Source organism: Pelophylax lessonae (genome assembly GCF_965119305.1).
Source record: "Pelophylax lessonae genome assembly, chromosome: 10".
Classification (NCBI taxonomy): domain Eukaryota; kingdom Metazoa; phylum Chordata; class Amphibia; order Anura; family Ranidae; genus Pelophylax; species Pelophylax lessonae.
Genome location: NC_138777.1, coordinates 49,829,322 through 49,854,994, shown reverse-complemented (window position 1 = coordinate 49,854,994; position 25,673 = coordinate 49,829,322). Strand labels below are relative to the sequence as shown.

Here is a 25,673-nt window from a genome sequence, read left to right as displayed (position 1 = left end):
CAAGGCCCGCGGGCCGAATCCGGCCCGCCAGGCCATTTCATGTGGCCCTCGCACCCAGGGCTTTTTTCAGCTGCAATGTGGTGGAACTCTGTTCCGCCACCTCCGGCTCTTGCAGATCCCTGCCTACTCTGCATGCCATGCACTCACACGCAGAGCCACCTACACTGCTGGGAGGTACTAGAGTCAGGCAGATGAGATGTGAGGAAGCTTTTTGGGGGGTGAGGGGAAGACTCTGTTCTCCGTACACTCCTGAACTCTGCATGCCCTGTACTTCTTATCTCTGTATTCTGTACGTAGCGCACCTATAAAACCTGCACTCTGTATGTAATTCACTCCTCAACCCTGCAGTCTGTACAGAGCGCAACCCTGAACACCGCAATCTGCGTACTCATAGGTGAAAATAGAAGTACAGTCATTGCTCGTTTGACTGTACTTCTTCTATGGATCACAGGAGTACAGTTAGTTTTGCACTCCTGTGACCCGTTTTCAGCACACAGTGGGCTGAAATCTGCTCTCTGCTGACATCACAGAGCCGGTCCAGGTTCGGGCAAGATCGTGACCATGGAGTCAGGATCCGTCTACATGCCTATGGGCCATACACACTATAAGATTTTCTGAAGACTTTTTCCTTTAGACTTACCAAAACCATATAATATGGGTTCAAACCTAAACACTTACAATTTGTATGCAATCTGGCAGGCCCTTGCACTACATAGAAAAGGTAAATCTGAAGGAAAAAGTCTTCAGAAAATCTTATAGTGTGTGTGGCCCGTTAGACTGGCACCCAACTCAGCATCTCAGTGAGCCACTGAGAGCCTGAATAGCCGGCTTCTGCCCCTCCACAGCCCAGCACTCCATGAGGGAGGAGGGGGCAGTGCAGAGAGCTATAACTGACAGTCATCTCGAGGAGCTGCGAGAACTGAGCGATCTGTGGTATTAGATCGCTCAGTTCTCAGTGTCAGAGTCGGTACAGATGAAGCATCCACCTAGGTAAGTATGTATCTAAAAAAAAAAAAAAAATAAAGTTCATACTTCTCTTGTGGCATGTATATTAATGTTATTTTCTCCTTTTAAAAGGAGTCAATCTCATCATCATCTTTACCTATGGGAAGTCCTAAAATGTGCTCTGATGATGGTAGACCAAATCGGAATTTCTTGGTGTCATGACTGATTTCCTGCAAAGAGCAAAAGTAATGTGTTACCAAAACAATTCAACCCCCCAATAAAATATATTACTCTGAGTAATAAGAAGTAGGTTACGAGTGCTCTGGATCCCATATGGGACCATAGCTATGGATGACAGTATGATTTTTAAAAGACTGCTTATCATGATACTTGGTACTGAGACAGCCTAAAGCACCCATAGCTAAAATTGTAGTGATCAAGAAACTATTAGTAAATACTAAGGCAGACTGTACATTATGCAATTTTCTTTCCTTTAACCATGGGTTGAAGGAAAGAAAATGTCTTGATTCCCCCATTAATACAGTCAATGTTGATAGGGGAATCTCTACCCCAGCGCTATTGTGTTCTGCCAGCGGGGAGTGTGGGGAGCCTTCCCCACCAGCAAAATACAATGATCACTGCTGGTGGGTATAGTGCCCACCCATAGGTAGATCAAAATTCAGATGGTTTCTGCTAACACAACAAAATTTTGATCCATCTATGGCCGGCTTTACTTCTACCAGTACCCGTGATTCTGATGCAGAGAAAATTACCTGATAAAGTCTTTTCAGAAACTAACACTTCTCCTGGTCCCCCACTGTGCTCACTGGTTATAGAAGACTCCATAACTACTGTAGTCTAGTGATGGAAGAACATCGGCCGGGGCGGTTCGCGAACGCCAGCCGCAAATTTTCTCAAAAGTCCGCCAACCGCGAGTTTGCGGCGGGCCCCATTGACTTTAATGGGAGGCGAACTTTAAAAAACTTTAGGTCATATTTGCAGCCACAAAAGACGTACTAGCTGTGCACAAATAGGCCCAGCGCATGGACAATGTCATAACAGAAGTATTGCAATTGAAAAAGTTGCCCTAAATTTTTTTTTTTTTACAGCAAAAATATATATATTTTTTTCATAAATCAGCCAGAACTGACAGCAGCTGGTAAATACATTGTCTAATACATATAGGGTCCATTCACACATCTGTAAAATGGGTCCGCATCCATTCCACAACTTGGCGGAACCTTTACAGACCCATTGTTTTTCATTTCCAGTCTGAAAAATTAGGCATTCACAGGATAAAGAAGTAAGTGTCAGCCATTCCAGGCCCCAAAAATTAGCCCACATGGGTTTACATGACAGCTAAGAACATAGTTTTCTGTGGCTGAAGGTACATTAGGCATTCACATGATACAGAAGTAAGTGTCGGCCATCAAAGGCCCCAAAAATTAGCCCACATGGGTTTAACTGACAGCAAAGAACTTCGTTTTTGATGGCTAGAGGTACGGTAGGCGTTTACAGTACACAGAACTGTAAGTGTTGGCCTGTATAGGCTCCATAAATTAGCTCACATGGTTTGAACTGACAGCAAAGAACTTAGTATATGATGGCTAGAGGTACAGTAGGCATTCACAGGATACAGAACCGTAAGTGTCGGCCTGTATAGGCTCCAAAAATTAGCTCACATGGTTTGAACTGACAGCAAATAACTTAGTTTTTGATGGCTAGAGGTACGGTAGGCGTTCACTGTACACAGAACCGTAAGTGTCGGCCTGTATAGGCTCCAAAAATTAGCTCACATGGTTTGAACTGCCAGCAAAAAAAACTTAGTATTTGGTGGCTGGAGGTACATTAGGCATTCACAGAAAAAATAATTGTCGGCCCTGAAAGTCCCCTAAAATTTTCCATTCAATGGACATGAAATGCCTTTTATGCCGCTGTATGTAGTGAAGCCAAGGACCAGGAATTGTTGTGGGTGGAGGAATTTCGATGAAACCTGGTCTACTGGTCACATGTGTTGAATTCCTCAGAGATCCATGCCTCATTAATTTTTATAAATGTGAGGTAGTACTAGTCTACACTGTAAGGAGCTAGGCGAGTGCGCTTATCGGTCACGATCCCCGCTGCTGCGCTGAACGTCCTTTCGGACAGGACACTGGACGGGAGGCAAGCCAACATTTCTATTGCAAATTGTGCAAGCTCTGGCCAGAGGTCAAGCCTGCCCACCCTGTAGTCCAGGGGCTCATCACTCCTCAGAGCCGTTAACCCGATGTAGTCGGACACCTGTCGGACACCTTTTTTTACGCTCCAACATTTGAGCCACAGAAGCCTGCCTTTTTCCAGAAAAACGTGACGACGGCATCATGGAAGGTGGAGTGTTCGACAACTGTGAGGAGACAGGAGAAGGAGAAGGGGGAGGAGAAGGAGAAGAGGCTGGACGGTGAGAGCATGGAGTGTGGCTTTGTGGGTTCTGACAGTTTTGCTCCCACTGGGCTTGGTGATGGGATTTCAGGTGCCTTCTTAAGGCGGTTGTCCCTAGGTGAGTGTTGGGCTTACCGCGACTTATGCGTTGACTGCAAAGGCTGCAGATGCAACACTGGTGTCAGCAACAGACACATTAAAAAAAGCCCACACCGCGGAGCCATGTGCCGGCGTCCTGGGAGCGCCAGATGTGACTGTACATGGTTGATGGCTCGCTCCTGATACATTTGCAGTCTGCTTTCTACCTTTTCTGCAATGCAAGTTCTGCCTGCTTCTCCTCCCTGTCTGCCGGTCCGTCAGTCTGCCAGTTCTACAAATAATTGGCCAGTAACTGTTGTCACTGTGTGTAGCAGAGTTAAAAAATACAAAAAAAGGAAAAATGTGTAGCGCTAAAAGTAAATGTCCGACAACATAAAAAGTCCAATTAAACCAGCAATAAGGTGCATAGAATAATGATAAGAATAATCCAATCACGAAAAGGTGGTGGCAAATGATGTGACCAAGTTGTGCAGCAAATCCCTCCACCAATAACGGTATAAATAAGATTGCGCTCACCAAATGGAAAGGACCCCAAATACCTTATGGCAAAGAGGTCAAACAGGCTTGAAGGAAATATTGTAGTGTCTCCACAGGATTCACCGTCCGCGATGAGCAACGTGCCAATCACTGATGACGAGGATCAGACGGAGACTCCACTTCCCCAAGAGATGGTACATCAAAAAGACAAAAGGAGGAGCACATAGCATAATATTGCTAAAAGTATATGTGAAAAACTCATAGTGCAGCTGAATCCCTACACCAGTGAAGGTATAAAAAAGATTGCGCTCACCAAATGAATAGGACTCCAAATGCCATATAGCATAGGAATCAAACCAAGCTTGAAAGAAGTGATGGAGTGTCCCCACAAGATTCACCGACCACGTTGGACAGCGTGTAGATCACCAATGGATGAGAACAATCACGAAATCCACTTCCACAATGGGGGGTGTATCAAAAAAGAAAAATAGGGGACATATAGCGTAATATTGCTAAAACAATTTATTTCTAAAAACGGCTGATACACTTACAAACATCCATGACAGAAAAGCGTGTAGAGTATATAAAACAGCTGTGCTGACTGAGTCCTCTTAACATGTTTCGGCATACGTGCCTTTTTCAAAAATCTTTTGAAAAAGGCACGTATGCCGAAACATATACTCTACACGCTTTTCTGTCATGGATGTTTGTAAGTGTATCAGCCATTTTTAGAAATAAATTGTTTGAAAATTATACTGTTAAATAACACCCCACTTCAATATGTGGCATTGGTGTAGCACACCAGTTCAAAAAATTGGCCAGTGAGTTTGGCGCTGTGTGTACCAGACTTCACTCAGCAAACTAGGCAATATTGTTGCATGACACAAATACACTTGAAAAAGTTTACTCAGATAACACCCCACTTCAATATGTGGCATTGGGGGGGGGGGGGGCAATTGGTCTATCACACCAGTTATAATACATTATAAGTGCTTTTGTCACTGTGTGTAGTGTTGCTGCAGAAACGCTCAGTCTCACCACCACACCTGTCACAGTGCACAATAATAGTACTAATCCACTATAATATGCTTTCTACAAAGTATATTATACTGTGGATTACCCCCCCCCCCCCTTTAGTGCTCTGCACAGCAATACCAAAAAATTTGCAGCCCTTTACATGACTTTTGTGGACATTAACAGAGCAATTTGTGTGTGACTGCAGCCGATCTCTAACTGACCCTAAAGCAACCACAGGATACCTGGCTCTATAGTAAAGAGACAGTAATAGACCCTATAACAACATTGGAGAATTTTAAATGACTTTTGTGGACATTGACAGAGCGATTTCTGTGTGACTGCAGCCGATCTCTAACTGCCCCTAAAGCAACCACAGGATACCTCTCCCTAAGCTCAAAAGATACTGGACCTATACCGAAAAATACCAGCCCTGGAAGGTCTTTTGTAGATCTTCACAGCACTATATGTGTCTAGCAAACTCTCTCTAATGAGCACAGAAGACCTCTCCCTACACTGGCAGAAAGTGGAATGTGAAATGGCCGCCAGATCGGGTCTTTTTATAGGGTAGGGGGACTGTCCATGTGCTGGAATGTTTCAATTGGCTGTCCCGTTCCACCTGACGGCTGTGTCACGGGTCAAAGTTCTCCCCAATGTAAACAATTATGGCCACCGCGAACAACGCCATGTGTCCGAAAGTTTGGCGGGTAGCGAACAAACAAAATTCGCTGCAAACCGACCGCCGGGCGAACCGCGAGGTCATCTCTACTGTAGTCTTGTATTTACTATAAGGCACATTTGGAACACCAAACCAATGCACCCCCACCCCCTGACGGTCGGTCGGTCTGTCGATAGGCAGGCAACACAATCCCCAGGCAGGCAACACATTCTCCCCCCCCCCCCCGCCCCGAACGGCCTGCCTCCTTACCTCCCTCCTTCCTACTGTCTGAGCCGGGGAGTGCCTGTGCTTCTCCTCTAGCTGTGTGCCTTATCCCTCTTCCTGGCCACTGGCTAGTAAGATCACTTCTCCTTTTGGCCAATCGGGAAAGGGATCTCACAACACTCTTCCTAAATGGCTGGGAGGAGAGTCAGTGTGACAATAGCGAATATTTATTTGCTATTGCCATACAACAGGGTGGGCTCAGGGCGCACCCTTTTTTGAAGCCTATTAGAGCCTCTTGGAATCCATGCGTCCGGCACCCTGCATGTAGATTAGGGGGCTGGACGCATGGATGGGGGGCGGCGCCTCTGCTCCCCCAATGGGCGGGCCGCCACAGATATGGACTTATGTATTTTTTGAGTTCACTGAATGCGCTTTGCATTTTTTGCACTTAGAACTCTTTATATTACACTATGTTTTGTTATAGATTTATTCCACATTTTCACAGTTCTTACTGTGAAGAAACCTTTCCATATTTTGAGAATAAAGCACTGTCCCTCCAGACATAAAGAGTGCCCCCTTGTCCTCTGTGATGACCTTAAAGTGAATAACTCAACACCAAGTTCCCTATATGGACCCCTTATGTATTTATACATGTTGATCATATCCCCCTTAATCTCCTTTTCTCAAGAGAGAATACATTCAGTTCCTCTAATCTTTCCTCATAGCTAAGCTCCTCCATGCCTCTTATCAGTTGCCCTTCTCTGCATTTTCTCCAATTCCCCGATATCCTTTTTGGTGCCCATAACTGAACTGCATATTCCATATGGGGTTTTACTATTACAAAACTATAGAGAATAGAAAACTTGAAGATTATTATTTCCAGTGTGGACATAAAAAAGAAGATTTACTTAGGCCTGGTTCACACTAGTGCGATTTCAGATGCGACTTGAGCCACACAGAATCGCATGACAATGGAAATTACATTGTTTTCGATGGCGTCCATTCACATCAATGCAGATCAGCATGGAGCAATTTTTTAAAAGGTTCCAGTACTACTTTTGTGTGATTTCAATGTGATCTTGCCCCCATACAATATTAAAACCTCAAATTTGCATTCAAGCTGCATCCAAGTAGAACTACATAATCGCACTGAAAGTCAGATCAAAATCCTATTACAGCAGTGTTTACCTAGCCTTCCCTGATTCCCTGCACTGCTAGACTGGTAACGTCTTCTCCCCATGCTCCCATACCTCCCAACTTTTTTAGGTGGTATTGAGGGACACCTGTATGTAGGTATAGGACACACCCCCTGCCACGTCCCCTTAAAGGAGAATTATGCACAAAAAAAATGTTTATTTAAAACCACAAGTGCTTTTTTTTTACCACTACTGTTCCTTTTTACTGGCTTTTGAAATTTCCAAATGCAGCCATTTAGAATTTGGCTGAAAGGTTTAGTACTGAGAAAAACTTTTCGAAAGATAAAAAGTACATTTTATAAACAACTTTATAAATCAGACCAAAATTAGGAACAAATGAGGAGGAAAGAGGGACAGAAGGTCTTGACGTCATCATGCAAGGTCTAAAGCCCTGCAATGGTGTGAGGACGCCGAGGGACAGTCCACCTCCGGAGCGAGGGGAAGCACTATCTGCTGGGGGAGTGGAGGATCAGGAACGTTAAAGCGCTTTTCCCCTCTCCTAGGCTAAACAAGCAGTAAACTCTTGCCAAGTGGGCACAGCCCAACAGCAAAGGATTATTTTTAAATTTCCCAGAGTTGGGCTTAAAGTGTCCACAAATGCCGTAACCTTTGTACTAGAGATCGACCGATTATCGGCAAAGCCGATATATCGAGGGCCGATCTGCACTTTCCCGGATATATCGGAATTGGCCACCAAGGTGGCCGATATCACCGATATTTCGGAAAGTGCATGTACCGGAGTGATGCCTGCAGCTAGAGGCATCACCCCGGTACCGGCGTCCATAGCCGATGGTTGGCTGTCTTGCAATGACAACCGATGCAGCTGAGAAGCCACTCGGATGTCATTACAAGGAGCGGGAGGGGACGTCCCCCCCCCTCCAGCGGCTCGCCCAGGTCTCCCGTCCTATCGGTGACCCGATCAATGCCGCATTTGGCTCTGATCGGGTCTCCATGCAAAAACCTCAATGACATCACTTCCGGGTACTGGCGCCAGATAAAAAAAAATGACAGCATTCAAAACTGCCAAACTTGGTGTTTTGAATGCTTTTAAGTGCAGAGGAGAGGTTTGGGGTCTTTTAGACCCCCAGATCCCTCCACAAGAGTACCTGTCAAATAAAAAAAAAAAATAAAAAAAAAAAGTTTAAAAATATCGGCCCGTAATCGGCCGATACCGATACGCAATGACCAAAATATCGGTATCGGCAATGAAAAAACGATATTGGTCGATCCCTACTTTATATCCTGTCATAGGTTGTACAGTCTGCTGATCAGGAACTTTTCAGCCAATAGCTCTTCAATTACTCTAAGAACGAATACCTAGTTGCGAGGAAAATCCTGCTCATGCATTGGGGTAGGTGTGCGATTTTTATTTTATTCTCTACTTCATGCATAGACTTAACAATTTCACTACGTTTATGTGATCACATTTAGTTTCTATTGATTGCACTACAGTAAAGAGTTGCATGTTTTGTACCTGTTTTTCAATAAGAGGAAGAGGATACTTGGTGTTAGGATCCAGGAGGGTGACCGGCGCCTTCTTTGCTTGTGTTCCCATTGATTTAATCATGAATAATAAAGTGCTCACTACAACCACAGCCAGTGCTATTATCACTAAGGAGTCCTAAAAAGAAAGAGAGATTGTGACATAAGGATGGGGAAAAATGCAGATATAAAAAATTATACTTAGCTCTTATTGGGTTTTTTTCCGTTATGAACGCTCTTACAAAATACGAAATATAAGAATATGAACACGTACAGTATAATATTTAAGAATTAGTAATGCTGCCTAATGCCAAAACATTTTCAATGTATGCATAACCAAAACTATTTTTTTTTTTTTTCTGGATAGAGTACGGAGGATTTCAAACTTTCGCTGCCACCAGTGTGTACAGGTCCTTTCACACATGGGGTCCGTATGTCCGTTTTTCCTCCTATCCGTTTGCGGATGAAAAACTGACATAATGCATGTCAATGGGATTGCGGATGTCCGCTAACATCCGACTTGCTTCGTTTCCGTTCAGTTCCGTTTTTTGAGACGGAACAGAACCCTATTTTTCTTCCATTTAAAAAACGGAACGGACGCAAAAACGGATGTCGACTGTGTCATCCATTGACATCCGCAATCCCATAGACATACATTATGTCCGTTTATCATCCACAAACGGATGGTATGATAAACGGAACGGACCCTCCAAAAGTGCATCCGTGTCTGTTTCAAAAAAAAAAAACTGAACGGACCGTGTGAAAGGACCCTTAGGCTGGTCATACATTATACAATTTTCATTTACATTTACCAAAACCAGATAATATGAGGTCAAACCTAAAACCCTTTCAATCTGTTTGCAATCAGGCAGGCCCTTGGGCTCAGTTCATACCTATGCGTATTTTAATGCTGTTTGCAGAAACGCACTACAGTCCATTTACCATGGTTTCCTATAGGACACATTCACATCTATGCTTTTTTTTCAACTGCTGCTTTTTTGGAAAGGGTCGGGGACTTTTTTAAATGCAAAACCGAGCGTTTTTGGATCAATAGACTTCAATGGAGAAGGTGCAGATAAGCGCGTAGTGCGTTTTTTAATCTGCCCAACAACAAATTGGCAAAAAAAAAAAAAAACGCTTGACAAACATGTGCAAAAACACAAAACGCACTGCAAAAAGCACTGCAGGAACAGAACAAAAGCAAGCTGCATAGGTGGGAACCTAGCCTTACACTGCATAGTTGAAGGTAAATCTAAAGGAAATTGAAGAAGAAAATTGTATAATGTATGGCTAGCTTATATCTGACTAGCCAACTCTTGGCTGTCAAAATGAAGCAATTGGGCAGCTTTACAGGCAATAGTGGGTGCACCGTATGACCAGGGCCGGGACAAGGGGTGGGCAGGGGGAGCGGCTGTCGTGGGCACTGTGGTATCATGTGAGGTGTAAGGAGATTGGGAGGGGAGGGGATTTGTGCTGGGAGGGAGAATTTGGCGGGCAGCAGGGGGTTAGTATTGTTCTAGGAGGGGAAATTCGGGGGAGAAGTGTTAGGAGAGGTGATTTAGGGGGATTTGTGTTGGGAGGGGGGATGAGGGAAGAGGATTTGAGCTGGAAGAGGGGAATTGGGGGGGGGGGGGTGGTTGTGCTAGAAGAGGTGATATGGTAGAGGGAGGAGGGGAAATTTTTTTTTTTTTTTTTTTTTTTGGGGGGGGGGGGGGGGGGATAGTGCTAGAAGGGATGATTGTGGTTATTTGTGCTAAGAAGGGACATTCTTTTTGGGGCGGGATTTGTGCTACAAGGGGGAATTTTGGGGGGATTTGTGCTGGGAGGGGGGATTTGGAGGGGGGAGATGTGTACTTGGGAGGGGAAATTTGAGGGTAGAGGATTTTGCTAGGAGGGGTGATTTCATTTTTTGGTGGGCGGTATTTGTGCTAGGGGGGAATTGGCGGATGGGGGTGGGGGCATTTCAGCAGGAGGAGTATTTGTACTGGGAGGAGGAAGAATTTTTCTGCTTAGAGGGTAAGCATGCAGATTGGTGGTGGGGGGGGGGGGGATTTCTGACACATAATGCTCAGAAATCTGGAGGGGGGGGAGTGGCGCAGTTTGGCATGTTCGCCCTGGGCTCTAGCTAGATGACCTTGTCCCGGCACTGGGTGAGACATCAGGCAACTAAAAGATCCCTATTGTCTAAAAAAAAAAAAAAGAGAACCTGTCACCAAAAAAAGCATTTTGTCCCCAATGTGATAAAAAATAAAGCTTCAGGGTCTTATGCCAAGCAGCTGCGCTGCTGCTTACTGAACACAAAAAGGTCAGTTGCTTGGCATGGGCGCCATTCGTGAAATGCTTTGCAACCTCTCAGTGAGTGCAGTGTTCTTCGATTGCCCAATCATTGTGGATGTGCATTCATTGAGAAAATTGTTCATTGAAAGGCACATGTGCCAAATGGGCGACCTCCTGTTTTGCGTAAACAGCAGGCCAGCCACTCAGTATGGGACCTGGAAGCAAGTGAAGATCACTGGAGTAGCGGTGTCTAATACAGACATTTCAAGCTTCCACTGGGATCCCACAGGCATGGCACATACATACTTACATTGATCCAAGCTGGACCAATATAACTATGTAAAATCACCATAACTAAACTTCAGGCCCAATTCACACCTGCGCAACATTTTGTGCTCCTGCTTTTTTTTGGCAGTGGCCTTGCAGGTTTTTGCATTTTGCATTGTGCACTTTGTCGCATGACTGCTTCCCACGTTTGTGGTTGCATTAAGAAATAATTAAGGGTTAAGAAATAATGGCACTGTAAGCGCGATGCACACCTTGGTGTGTTTTTCGCACGTTTCCTGGAACTCGAAGGTGTGCATGCAGCCTCCAAGTGTACAGTGCATCCGGAAAGTATTCACAGCGCTTCACTTTCCACAGTTTGTTATGTTACAGCTTTATTCCAAAATGGATTCAATTTATTATTTTCCTCATAATTCTACAAACAATACCCCATAATGACAACGTGAAAGAAGTTTGTTTGAAATCTTTGCAAATTTAAAAAAAAAAAAAAAACCCCATGTACATAAGTTTTCACAGCCTTTGCACAATACTTTGTTGAAGCACCTTTGGCACCTCAAGTCTTTTTAAGTATGATGCTACAAGCTTGGCACACCTATTTTTGGGCAGTTTCTTCCATTCTTCTTTGCAGGACCTCTCAAGCTCTATCAGGTTGGATGGGGAGCGTCGGTGCACAGCCATTTTCAGATCTCTCAATCGGGTTCAAGTCTGGGCTTTGGCTGGGCCACTCAAGGACATTCACAGAGTTGTCCCGTAGCCACTCCTTTATTCTATTAGCTGTGTGCTTAGGGTTTTGTTGGAAGATGAACCTTTACCCCAGTCTGAGGTCCAGAGCGCTCTGGAGCAGGTTTTCATCAAGGATGTCTCTGTACATTGCTGTATTCATCTTTCTCTCAATCCTGACTAGTCTCCTAGTTCCTGCCACTGAAAAACATCCGCACACCATGATGCTGCCACCACCATGCTTCACTGTAGGGATGGTATTGGCCAGGTGATGAGCGGTGCCTGGTTTCCTCCAGACATGACGCTTGCCATTCAGGCCAAACCTTTGTTTCATCAGATCAGAGAATTTTTTTTTTTTTTATGGTCTGAGAGTCCTTCAGGTGCCTTTTGCAAACCCCAGGCAGGCTGTCATGTTTACTGAGGAGTGGCTTCCGTCTGGCCACTCTACCATACAGGCCTGATTGGTGGAGTGGTCCTTCTGGAAGGTTCTCCTCTGTCCACAGAGAAACGCAGGATCTCTGTCAGAGTGACCATCGGGTTCTTGGTCATCTCCCTGACTTAAGGCCCTTCTCCCACGATTGCTCAGTTTGGCCAGTCGGCCCTCTCTAGGAAGAGTCCTGGTGGTTCCAAACTTCTTCCATTTACAGGTGATGGAGGCCACTGTGCTCATTGGGACCTTCAATGCTGCAGACATTTTTCTTCACCTTTCCCCAGATCTTTACGTGGATACAATCCTGTCTCGGAGGTCTACAGACAATTCCTTGGACTTCATGGCTTGCTTTGTGCTCTGACATGCACTGTTAACTGTTTGACCTTATATAGAAAGGTGTGTGCCTTTCCAAATCGTGTCCAATCAACTGAATTTACCACAGGTGGACTCCAATCAAGTTGTAGAAACATCTCAAGGACGATCAGTAGAGACAGGATGCACCTGAGCTCAATTTGGAGTGTCATGACAAAAGCTGTAAATACTTATGTACATGTGACTTTTATTATTTTTTATTTTTAACACATTTTCAAAAATTTCAAAAAAACTTCTTTCACGTCATTATGGGGTATTGTTTGTAGAATTTTGAGGAAAATAATGCATTTAATCCATTTTGGAATAAGGCTATAACATAAACTGTGGAAAAAGTGAAGCGCTGTGAATACTTTCTGGATGCACTGTACACTTGGAGGCTGCATTCACACCTTCGAATTCCAGGAAACCTGCGAAAAACACACCAAAGTGTGCATCATGCTTGCGGTCAGTGGCGGTTTTAGGCATGACAGTGTTCCCCAACCCCCGGGCCGCAGACCGGTACCGATCCGTGGATCAAATGATACCGGGCCGCCCGAGGAACTTTGAATAATTTCACTGAGGCAGCCGAGCCGAGGCGCAGAGCATTGCTCCCCCCCCCCCCCCCTGAGCCTGCCCACTGTGTGACAATAGCGAATGAAAATTTGCTATTGTCACACTGATCCTCCTCCTGTCCAATCAGGGAGCGGGTCCTCCCGCTTCCTGATTGGCCGAAAGGCAAACCCCACGCCATTGGTGAGGAGAAGGCGCCGCGGGAGGACTGAGGAGAGGCGGGGAATCCGGGGACTGAACTGAAGAGAAGTGAGGTAAGTGCATGGACGGGTCTCGCGGGGGGAACGCTGGCGCTCTGCATTGAAAGGTGGCACGCTGGCATCTCTACATTGAAAGGGGGCAATGCTGTGGCACTCTGCATTTATTGGGGGCAATGCTGTGGTACTCTGCATTTATTGGGGGCAATGCTGTGGTACTCTGCATTTATTGGGGGCAATGCTGTGGCACTGCATTTATTGGGGGAAATGCTGTGGCACTCTGCATTTATTGTTATGTTGTCATGTTATTTTTTTTTGGGGGGGGGGGGCGCCAGGAGGGAGTCTTGCCCGGGGAGCAATTTAATGTAGAACCGCCACCACCAACGTGGGAAGCAGTCAAGCAATACTTTCCGAGATGCACCGTATCTATGGCAAAAACTTGTTTTGGGAACCGATTTCAAACATGTAAAACATTGTGCTGCATGCTCTCTGTAGATAAATACCAAATAAAAAATGTGTAGGGAATAGGTGACAGGTATTCTTTGCACACTTCTGCGATGCGGGAACGCTGGGAATATACAGCGTGTTCCCGCATCGCATCCGCACCTCTGGCAGTTCACACTGCCATATGCGATACGCAGGGGGTGTCAATTAAATGTTAACGACACCCCCAGTTTGATCGCATATCGCAGTGTGATCTGACAGTACGCACAGAATCGGATCGCACAAGTGTGAACCACCGTGCGATCCGATTCTGAGGCGGCTCAAAAAATGCCTCCTGTGCGTGTTTGCTGTGGATGCGCTGCAAATTCAGCCATACAAAGTGTATGGCTGAATTCGCATCCGCACGGGAGATCGCATGTAATGAATTACATGCGATCTCGCAAGCCGCACCAGCTCTGCAGTTAAAATATTCCTACAAAACCTGATTTTCAGTAATCTGAGAGGGATTTGTGTATTTTAGAAATAAAAAGACAAAAGGTGCTCCTGCTAATCTGCCATTCCTGGCTGGGTGATGGAGTTTAATGCGATCCTCTGTAATGATTATACACACACAGAGAGTGAAATCCATGCTATACCATTGTGTGCTGCTTTATATCTATGGAATCCTCCCCCAGCTCTGTGTGTTTGCGGACCATCCCATGGTCTGACACCACCTCATAACCTGACAGCGACCAATAGAATCTCACCCCTCTCTTCCTATACATCAGACCAGACACACCCCCTCGCTCACACATGACATGTGCTGCATGCACAATGAACATGTTACACATAGATGGGGACACAGAGATCTCTTCCTCTGACAGCACGCTGGAACTGTTACACCAATCTTATTATGATCAGATTCATACAATGAAACAAAATCAGTGCAGGGATTCACATATGAAGAGTGAGATCTGTGAAATCTGTGAGTGAGATCTGTGAGTGAGATCTGTGAGTGAGATCTGTGAATGAGATCTGTGAGTGGGATCTGTGAGTGAGATCTGTGAGTGAGATCTGTGAGTGAGATCTGTGGGATCTGTGAGTGAAATCTGTGAGTGAGATCTGTGGGATCTGTGAGTGAGATCTGTAAGTGAGATCTCCCTCTTCATATGTTAATCCCTGCACTGATTTTGTTTCATTGTATAAATCTGATCATAATAAGATTATTGTAAGAGTTTTAGCTCTCTGTTGTGGTGATCATAACTGTAACCATGTACAGTATATTGCAATGATTAAAAAGCATTAATTTCCTTAAAGTATTCATCTGCAGGCAGCAAATAAATAAACATGTATTGCATTCATAAAAAAAATTAGCATGCAATAATTATGAATATAATAATACAATTAATATTGCACTTAGCAAATAGGATGCAACCTGCAAAGAACAATGTAATTATTTGTACTATGTTCACAAATATTATTACAAGCAAGCAAATACCATGTAATCTGCATATTGCACTACAACTATACAGCAGCATGGCACTGCAGGGATCTGAGATGTCTTCAGTGTATTAGTAGTTGAAGGGTTAAATCACAAGGGGTAAAGTATTAAAAGGCAAAGCAGAATTGAATGACATAAATCTAATAAGTAACTCACCATTGTGTGTTGCTGCAGTCAGATGTGTGCTTCTCACATCAAGACACCAGGCACATTCTACAACAGGCTCATGATTATAGTCCTCTGCCTGCCCCGCCCATGTACTACCAGCTCCACCCCCTGCACTGGGGAAAGGGGCTCTAATAGTACGGTATGTGCTGGAGAATGACAGGTGGGAGGGGCTAAACTGACAGTTTGTGGATTGCAGCGAGGAATCTGTCTGCTACTATCCCTTCCTATCAATAATAACAATATGTATTAGTAATAATGTTAATATTAATAATATAACTTCCAAATAATCCCCTATATGCTATATTTTCCTATAAATAATGATAATAAAAAGAATATTAATAGTAATAATATTCATATCGTTTCCTACTAGTAACAATAATAATAATGCATTCTCTTCCTATTAAACATAATATTACTTCCTATAGTAACAATATTAATGCTTTCTCTTCCTAATAATATTAATAATAATAATAATAATATCACTTCTTAATATTAACAATAATAATATAATATATATAATTAGCAAAATAATAATAACATATTAAGCATATTATTATTATTCATATTAATATTAATAATAATAATAATAATAATAATAATAATAATACTTCCTAACAAAAACAGTAGTAATAGTAATAATAATAACAACAATATTAATGATATCAATTCATAATAATAAAAATAACAATAATAATGCTATTTCTTCCTATCATTATTAATACTACTACTACCAACACTTCTACTACTACTACTACTACTACTACTACTAATAATAATATTATTAATAATAATAATAATATTTCTTCCTAACAATAATATTAGTAGTATTAATCACTTCCTAATAATAATGCTATTTCTTGCTATCATTATTAATAATAATACTAGTAATAATATTTCTACCTAACAATAAAAATAATAATAGCAATAATATTATTCCTTACAAATAACTACAATAATAATAATATGTTTAATAAAAATATTCATAATATTATTAATGATAAAAAGCCTGATAGAACAGACTTTTGTATTTCTATTTGCTATGGAACTACAAGTACCAGCACTTGATTTATTTTTTGGAGGTATCTCATTGGACCAATGAACTGATCTCTGCTGTTTATTCGCAGGTTATGTCAACCTGAGAGAATTCTAACATCTTAGAATTAGTACTTAGTACTCACTTGTTCACACAGGAAACAGTTCTTGTTGCTCCTCTGAAAAGCAATTCTGGCTTGTGATTCACTTGAATGGGTCATTCTCAGAAGTAATACAGTTTTGCAATGTCTGAGAAGCAAAGCTTCATGCTTGTGGCATGTGTATAACACCATCTCACCGCCATTGCAGCTTTAAGTATAACTAAAGGGAAAAATGTTTTTGTTTTTTTTTTTTAGTTTTGGATAGAGTGGAGTGAGATTAGAACACCCATGTGAAAAATCAAGTAGATTTTGGCTCCATTGACAACAATTAGATTATTTAAAGACAAGGCTGCTTATTGGCTCAGTGCTATGGTATAGAGTTGAGTACAGGGGGTAGTGTTCTGCAGTCCAGGGCAGAACTTAGCCTGGTCTGACAACACCAATTGGTAAACCAGTGCAGCAAAGGGTTCCCGTCTCTAGCTATAACAGAGCAAGCCTCAGACACAGTAGGTTGGATCATTTAAGTTAGGCAAATGTGGTGTTAAGGATGCAACATGGTGCAAAAGACCCCCCAATGACAGTGAGCGGTGAATCTTCTCTCCAGCAGCTGCTGTTGCACTTGGGTTCTGCCTGCACAGCTATGTCATTCCTCCACAGAAATCTGTGAATAAATGTGTAGCAACCTACAGGTAGGTGCTAGGTAAAAGCATAGTAGGCCTTGTCTGTCTAACAGCAGGGCCATGTTTCTTTTTGTCAGGTAGGTTGTCATGATTCCCAAGTGTGTCTCCTGAGGAGGGGAGTCTCCCCACTGACTCTAAAGGAGGCTCCTGATAGGGCAGTGGAAGAAACCTCAATCAGAGATACATTCAGGCTTGTATCTACCCCAGGAGGCAGATTCTGCCGCAGAGGATTCTGGAAGAGGATATAAGTCTGAAGGGGGCACATGGCTTGGTATCTTTGGCGGGAGCAGAGTCCCAGGAGGGAGAGAACGGCTGGCTCTCCTCCTGTCTGAGGAAGTGGATGTCTCGGGGTGCTGCCTGATGATCCAGAGAGAGAGTGCTGAGTTGAGCTGAGGGGATCCGGTGTGCCGAGAACCAGCGGAGAGCGAGAGGGGTCCAGTCCCAGGAAAACCTACACAGGTCGTGAGTACTGAGGATTGCACCTGGGGGTCTGCCTGAAGTGTTAGAGGAGACCACTCCGGAGGAGGTTCTGGGATCCAGTGTCAGCTAGTTGTAAAGGGGGTACCTACGTTGAGGACCCTGAAGTAGCAAAAGGGGTACATAGTCAGTGGACCCTGAAGAGCTAAAAGTGTAAAGGGGGCGCCTGCAGATTGGGCCCTGAATTGTACAGAGTACCAGTTGAGAGTTGCAGCCATACGGGAATTCACCACAAGCTACCTCTAGCCAGTGCCAGACTGAAGGGGGTAGTCAGTGACTTTGCAGTGCAGCAGTGTCAGCAGTTCTATGCTCCATAGTCCTGAGTCTTCTGGACCTAGGGTCGATGATTCAGCACTTCTTTCAAGTTACAGCGTGTTCTAAGCGTCAGTGAGCGTTGGCTGGCGTCAAGCGTTGACAGACATTTTTCTGGATAAAGTCCCATGTTGTACCTAGTTGAGCCTAAGGAGTATCCCACTCATTCCCTTCTCCCATCCCCTTATCTACAATAAAAACCACAAAACAAAGATGCCGGAGTTGTCCATGTCTCAGTTCTCACACCCAGGGTCGCAGCTCACATGGGCTGAAGAGGTAACCCGTAACAATGGCAGACCCACATCAGGCCACAGGCCTGGAAACCTTGCTACAAATGAATGAACAACAAGTCCCATGTGCCACTGCAGCAGACATATTTGTAATCCTCAATGGACTACAAGTGTAATAATCAGTACACTAATAGTCCATTGATTCTTCCTCCAGATCTGCAAATGAAAGCCAATACAGGGGTAAAGACAGAGAGCTAGAGGAAGATTTTGCAGGAGCCTGACATTTCACCTGTGATATGCTGTTTGTGGGTGCTTTACAGGCTCATATAAAGAAAATAATAAGAGGCACTTTTTTTTTTTAAAGGGGAACCTAGCCTTTAAGATTCAGTTTGAGATTGACACACTGCTTGTACTGTATATTCATCAAAAATGTGTATCAGCCTTGTATATTCAGACTCTGACTTCTTTTTTATGATCATGCTATATATAAAGTGTCTTTGGGTTTAGTTCTGCTTTATTGCGGTTACTGCCGAGTCTAAAAGGTTTGTCTTTAATCCCCACTGTTTGTGGTTTCGATCTGTAGAGGAAGAGCTCATAAAACTAGGCTCAGAAGATGAACACGGCTGGTTCAGAGGACGCCTCCACCCTGGGGAAACCAGACTTTCTCTTGCGAACTATGTGGAGGATGCGGTGTCCTTGACCAGGTGGTGTTGGGTTTCTGTTAAAGTGGTTGTAAACCCTTACATATATCAAGTGAAGTGACTGGCCTTAGGTAATACACAGGGATGAAACAAATCCTCCTACATAAGCTGTACCTGTTTATCTGCAAATTATCGTTCAAAGTGCTGAATTTACAAAACTTGTCTGAGAGTTCCGAAAAAAAGGGGTCGTAGAGCTGAAAGTGAGGAGTGAGGAAAGCTCTGAGAGCTGATTGGAGGCGAGGGGACACCCCCCCCCCCACCCTTCACACAGCACACAGGAACAGAGCTGAGGCTTTCAATGAGCTAGAGGTCCCTCCTATTATCATTTTTCTCTTGGTGTCAGGAAAACTTGTCAGAAGTGATTCATGCTGATAGCAGAGGAATGAAGCAGCAGAGAGAAATTACACTTAGTGCTCTTAATTGAGACACACTATAGAGGGATATGCTTTGTTCATATTTCATGTTTGAAATTTACAACCACTTTAAGCTTTGTGCGCATGTGCCGCCTGCATGAGGAATGGGTAAAAACACTGGATCCTAATAGAAAATCCATTGCTGCTTTTACTATTTTATTTTAGACATGCAGTTATTTTGTTTCCTATTTTTTTCTTAATGAAACAACCCAGAAGATATTATATCTCAATATTCTCAGCAACATTATCAGAAAGAGAAAGTTCACCCAAAACTGAAATTTTAGATATAGGAGAATGCTAAATGAGTGACTCTAAGGGCTTGTTCACAATTGCTCAAAATATTGACACGTATGAAACGTGACTATAATACTAATGCACATTAATAGGTGTGGTTGAGAAGTGTTAAATCAGCATTACAAAAAGATCCTCTAAACGCCCTAAGTGCATTTGTGGTGTGGTTGACAAGTCCTTCTAGCGCATTAAAACCGCACCACAAACGCCTATTAACTGTAACGTACTACTGCATAGCAACCGCATGCTGGCACGATTGCAGCACGTTACCATAGACTTGAATAAAAGGAGTTGAAGTGCTTCAGCTCCTTTCAAACTTGACATGAGGCTTTAATTTTGAAGCGAAGCAACGCTAAGGATTATAGTTTTGATAATGTAAACAGCACTGTGTGCTGTCCATTGTATAATTTGCATAGACGTTTGAGGGGCATATTAACGCACCTCAAACGCCTGCTTTTAATGCCAGTGTGAATGTAGCCTAAATGAGTGAGATCTCTGCACTTTGGTTCCCAACTCTGCCTCCCTGCCATGATTGAAGGGAAGCCTCCTTCCTGCCACCAACATCTTCATATAGATAATGGACAGTACAGCAGGAGTAGTGACACTCCCTTTGTTGCTATCTGGTTCTGGGGACAGCGCTCTTGTAGGGGGTCAGCCCCTTGAATGACTAACTTCAGTACACTGTAGTTCTATTGAGAAATTCCCACAGACTGTCATGCATCTTCCAGCCACAAGAGGTCACTGTTGTTGCTTTAGGTGAAGGGAGGAAGCAGGAAGTTCCAGGAAGTGTGTGGTGTTCGGCTCTCTATGGCTGTGCTGAGCTGAGGAAAGGTACTGCATGCTGTGGCCTTGAGAGGGATATAGACTGTATAATCCTGGGACAGAACAACAGGATCTTGCCAGAGGAGACAGAACTGAACTGTGATACAACGGACAGTAGCTGAGAACCAGAGAAAGAGAGGAGAGAACATCCCAGAGCACCTCAAGCAAATTACAGAGCAAGGGGCCAGATTGCAGTGACCTCCAAGTGACAGAACAAGATAAACTACTTGCAAAGAAACCCAGACCAGTGCATAAGAGACTGCAGCTACAGACAGCAAGGGACAGATCCAGAGACCTGACTGCATCCACCATCACAGAGACTGAGATAAAGCAGCTGTATCTACAGAACTGTGAGTTGCACCGGTGCTAACCTGTGGTAGGGCATAGAACAGGTTTCTGTAGACAGAGCGTTGCAGCAACGTGTCCCGGTTAGCGGGAATCAGATAGGATCATATAACAGAGTAGCCTGTATCTCTGTGTGTGCGTTGGCGGGAACGCCATTTTAAGTATCACGTTGCAGTTAACTTTGCTGTAAACCTATGTAATCTGTTTTTACTGTTAACATCATTCTCCGGCCATTATACTCTGTTGGTTAATAAAGCCGGTATCTGCTTCAGCCTCTCTGTCTGCTGTACCGTACTTTAATTCTGCATTGCGGTCCCCTACTCCTCTGACCGCTACAAGTGGCGCTGCGAGCAGGGTACGGTTACAGAGATGGAGGCGGCTGAAGGAAATGTGCATGATGCTAATGTGAGTACCTCAGGCAATGGTGGAACCCCTGCAAGGGCCCTCCCTATGGGCATGCTGTTTAACTTGCTGCCAAAATTTGATGGCAAGAACATGTCACTGTCAGACTGGGTGACAAGATTACAGAGCGCTGCAAGAATTTACAATGTCAGCCCAGAGTTACAGGTAGAAATCGCTTTGGCTGCCCTGGAGGGTGAGGCCCGAAAGAATGTGTTTCTACAATCAGAAGCCACACGCAGCACCTTGCAAGAGATTGTGCGATTTCTGGAAGAAATATACGGTGAAACAGCTAGTGCGGGCCACCTCCGGGCGAAATTCTTCTACCGGGTTCAGCAAGAAAATGAAGGGGTCTCACAATATGCGATGGCTCTACAAGAAGTATTGGCTGAGGTACAGAAAAAGGAGGCAGACGGAGTATCTGGCATGGGATCTGCCGACCGAATATTGCGGGAACAGTTTATTCTGGGACTCTTCAGCTCTCCCCTGAGACAGGTTCTGCGGGAGCGAGTCAGGGTGGACCCTACTCTGAACTTTCGGCAAATATTGGCGGAGGCTGTGGCACGCAGTAAAGAAGAAAGTTATGCCTCCGGAGTGATACGGACCCAGACCGCCACACCCTTTGGGGTTGTGGGGAAGGAAGAGGTCCTAGTTAAAGTGGTACAAGACCTGCAAAACTCCCTGAGTGCTATGCACGAAAAATTGACACAAATGGAAAGGCGAATGGAGTCGAGCTATTCCCCTGGGGCTGCCTATCCGGCCCAACAACCGCCCTATCAGATTGCCCCACTGGTTCCTACACCACAGCATCCTTACCCGAGTTCACCGTCACACCAAGTTTCTCAATATCTTCCAACAAGGCCAGCCAGGGCGCCTCCCGCGCGCAGGCGGAGAGACTATCGTCCAGGGACACAGTGCTGGCGGTGCGGAGAAGGAGGACACTTCGCCAGAGAGTGTCAGAGTGATCTATCTAGACGCTCAGAGCCGGCGTTAAACTACCGGCCCCCGCAGTAGTGGGGCGTACTGCGGGGAAGGTGGAGAGTCAAGACACCCAACACAGCTCTGAACACCTGGTCGCAGGGTGCCCCGTCATACAAGCTGAATTTGAAGGAATTCCAGTCAACTGCTTAGTAGATACCGGATCACAGGTGACGACCATGCCTGAGTCATACTTCAATCGTTACTTCCAAGCACTGGCTAAGCCAGAACGAGAGACATTGGTCCGAGTTACAGCTGCGAACCATCAGCAAATTCCGGTCACGGGAGTCGTGTGGATGAACGTACGGCTGTGTGGACAGGAAGTGGGAAGAAAAGGTATTCTGCTGGTCCCCGAGACGTTCAAGGAGGATGTACCGGTGATAATGGGCATGAATATTCTACGAGAATTGGATCAGATCATGTTCACTAAACGGGGACCTGGCTATTGGAAGCAAGCCACCCCACACAAACCCACGCAAAAAGCTTTCCAACGGTTGATCCGGTTCTGTGGGACACAGAAGAGTGTCCCAGTACACCAGTCCGTGGGAACTATCCGAGTGCCGGGAAAGGCGACCCTCAGTCTTCCTCCGGGTCGGGAGACTATACTGACACTGCCTGTGGGAACCTTCCGCAACCTTGAAGGTATGGAGGTGATCATCGAACCAGGGGGTCTAGGAGAACTAGGTCAGGATGCCCTAGTGGCCCGGACACTGGCAGTGTACCAGAATGGACGAGTACCCATAAGAGCTGTGAATGTGGGACATCTGGAAGTCGCTTTGGCACCTGGAGTAGAACTGGCCCGTGTGTACTTACATCGGGGAGAAGTGCTAAGTCGGGAAGAAGTGACTTTAGCTCCAACAGGCAATGCTGCATGGACACTGGCAGTTACTGCCCGACCCGAAGAGGCTCCGACCCCAGAATGGAATGGGAGAACCATTGTGGACCAAATGGAGATAAATGTGAAGAATCTCGGTCCAGACCGTTTGCGGGCGGTTGAAGCCATGCTGTGGGAGAATCAGGCTGCGTTTGCCCGCCATGCCGATGACTTTGGCTGCACAGATGCTATCACACATGAGATACCGACCGGGGACGCTGCCCCAATCCGGGAGAGATATCGACAGATCCCGCCCAAGTTGTACCAGGAAGTGAAGACATTGTTGAAACAGATGATAGATTCAGGAGTGGTACGAGGTAGTCAAAGTCCTTGGGCAGCCCCAGTGGTGCTTGTCAAAAAGAAGGACGGCACTATTCGATTTTGTGTGGATTATCGGCGGTTGAATGCATGCACCACACGAGACTCATACCCTCTGCCACGCATCGAGGAGTCCCTGACAGCCCTAGGGCGGGCTAAATACTTCTCCACCCTGGATCTAGCAAGCGGGTACTGGCAAGTACCGGTGGCCGAGAAGGACCGGGCCAAGACTGCATTCATACTCCCCATGGGACTATTCGAATTTAACAGAATGCCATTCGGGCTATCCAATGCCCCGAGCACCTTCCAGCGGCTGATGGAGAAGTGTCTGGGAGACCTGAATTTTGAAGCAACCTTGATATACTTGGATGATATCATTGTATACTCCGCTACTTTTCAAGAACACCTAGACCGACTAGGACAGGTACTCAAGCGGTTGCGATCCCATGGCCTGAAGATAAAGCCAAAGAAGTGTCATCTCTTCAAGAGGAAGATAGAGTACCTAGGCCATACGGTGTCCCAAGATGGGGTGCTGCCATCTCAAGACAAAATGGCTGCCATACAACAATGGCCAGCGCCCAGAACACTGCGGGAGTTGAAGGCTTTCCTCGGTCTGACCGGATATTACCGGCGATTCATCAAAGACTACGCAAAGATAGCGGGCCCTCTGAATGAGCTGCAGAGAGGAACAGCTGGGAGGCCCAAGGGTCAAAGTGTCCCCTGGGGACAGAAGCAGGAAGAGGCATTCCAGGCCCTGAAAGAAAACCTGACATCGGCCCCCATCTTGGCTTATGCTGACTTTGACAAACCATTCCTCTTATCGACTGATGGCAGCCTCTATGGACTTGGGGCGGTACTGTCACAGGTACAAGAAGGACGTGAAAGAGTTATCGCTTATGCCAGTCGGTCGTTGCGGGATACAGAGCGAAACCCTCATAACTATAGTTCCTTCCGGCTGGAGCTCCTTGCCCTGGTGTGGGCCATGACAGAAAAATTTGCGGGCTACCTGACAGGGGCTAAGATCTTTGTACAGACCGATAACAACCCCCTGGCCCATCTGGATACTGCCAAGCTGGGAGCCCTGGAGCAGCGTTGGGCAGCTCGCCTTGCCAAGTATGACTTCTCGATCCGCTACCGCTCTGCTACAGAGAACACTAATGCCGATGGTCTGTCGAGGGTTACTTTTGAGACTCCAGTAGGGGATCTGGATGAACAAAAAGAAGAGGATGAAACTCCAGACTTCCGCAGGTTCACACCTCCAGCAGTTGCAGCACAGACAAGTGGGGAGGCCCGAGTGCTACCCAAGGCATTAGGAAGAACCAATGAAGAATGGGGCCGAATACAGGATGAAGATGTCGGACTGCGGCAGATGAAAGGTTGGGTGTCCCAGCAAAGAAAACCTGACAGAGATGAAAGGACTGAGCTTGATGCCGAGATGAAGTCCATTCTACACCAATGGGATAGACTGGAAATTCATGGAGCTGTTTTGTACCGCAAGTGGCAGCAGCCTGCTGATATAGAGGCAAGGTGGCAGGTAGTAATACCCAGAAGCATGGCACGAGAAGTAGCCAAACAGGCTCATGAATTTGGAGCTCACTTCGGGCCAGTTAAAACCTTCCAGTGGCTGCAACGCTATGTATATTGTCCACGACTGGAGGCCACGGTTGAGGAAGTCTGCCGGCAGTGTCGAATGTGTGAACTCACCAAAAGCACCGAACAGAGGGCACCCATGCAGCCCATACAGACCAAAGAACCGCTGGAAGTATTGATGATAGATTATCTTCTCGTGGGACAATCCGCCAGAGGTCCACAATACTGCCTGGTCATGATTGACCACTTCTCTAAATTTGCAGTGGTCACCCCAACTCGAGACCAGACGGCTGAGTCTGCAGCTCGGGCCATCTGTCAAGATTTCATCCGAGTCTACGGGTGTCCGAAGCGGATCCATTCAGATCAAGGAGCGTGCTTTCAAGGGAAAGTGATGGAGGAGCTACATCGACTGTATGGCATTGAAAAATCCAGGACAACTCCATATCATCCCCAAGGGAATGGGGCCTGTGAGCGCTTCAACCGGACCCTGCTTCAGATGTTGAGGACATTAGAGGAAGACAAAAGGATGCACTGGCCAGACTACCTCCATGAATTAGTCTGGGCTTACAATAATCGGGTTCACAACACAACCGCGTATACTCCGTACATGCTATTGTTCGGCAGAGCTGGCCGGGAAATTGTTGAACTGAATTTAGAACAACCACAGGACTTAA

General features: G+C 45.3%; 1 protein-coding gene across 1 annotated transcript in view; it reads right to left on the bottom strand.

Annotated features, from left to right (window-relative positions):
* Positions 1 to 15,472, bottom strand: part of LOC309565682 (NADH-cytochrome b5 reductase 2) — a 46,038-nt gene extending 30,566 nt beyond the window's left edge. The window contains exons 1-3 of the mRNA XM_082270653.1: positions 15,425 to 15,472; positions 8,507 to 8,653; positions 1,103 to 1,175 (exon numbers count right to left, since the gene is read on the bottom strand). Of these exons, the coding sequence (XP_082126779.1) occupies positions 1,103 to 1,175; positions 8,507 to 8,653; positions 15,425 to 15,427 (223 nt within the window). The 5' untranslated portion in view covers positions 15,428 to 15,472. The remainder of the gene's footprint in view (positions 1 to 1,102; positions 1,176 to 8,506; positions 8,654 to 15,424) is intronic.
* Between the last annotated feature and the right edge of the window lie 10,201 nt (positions 15,473 to 25,673).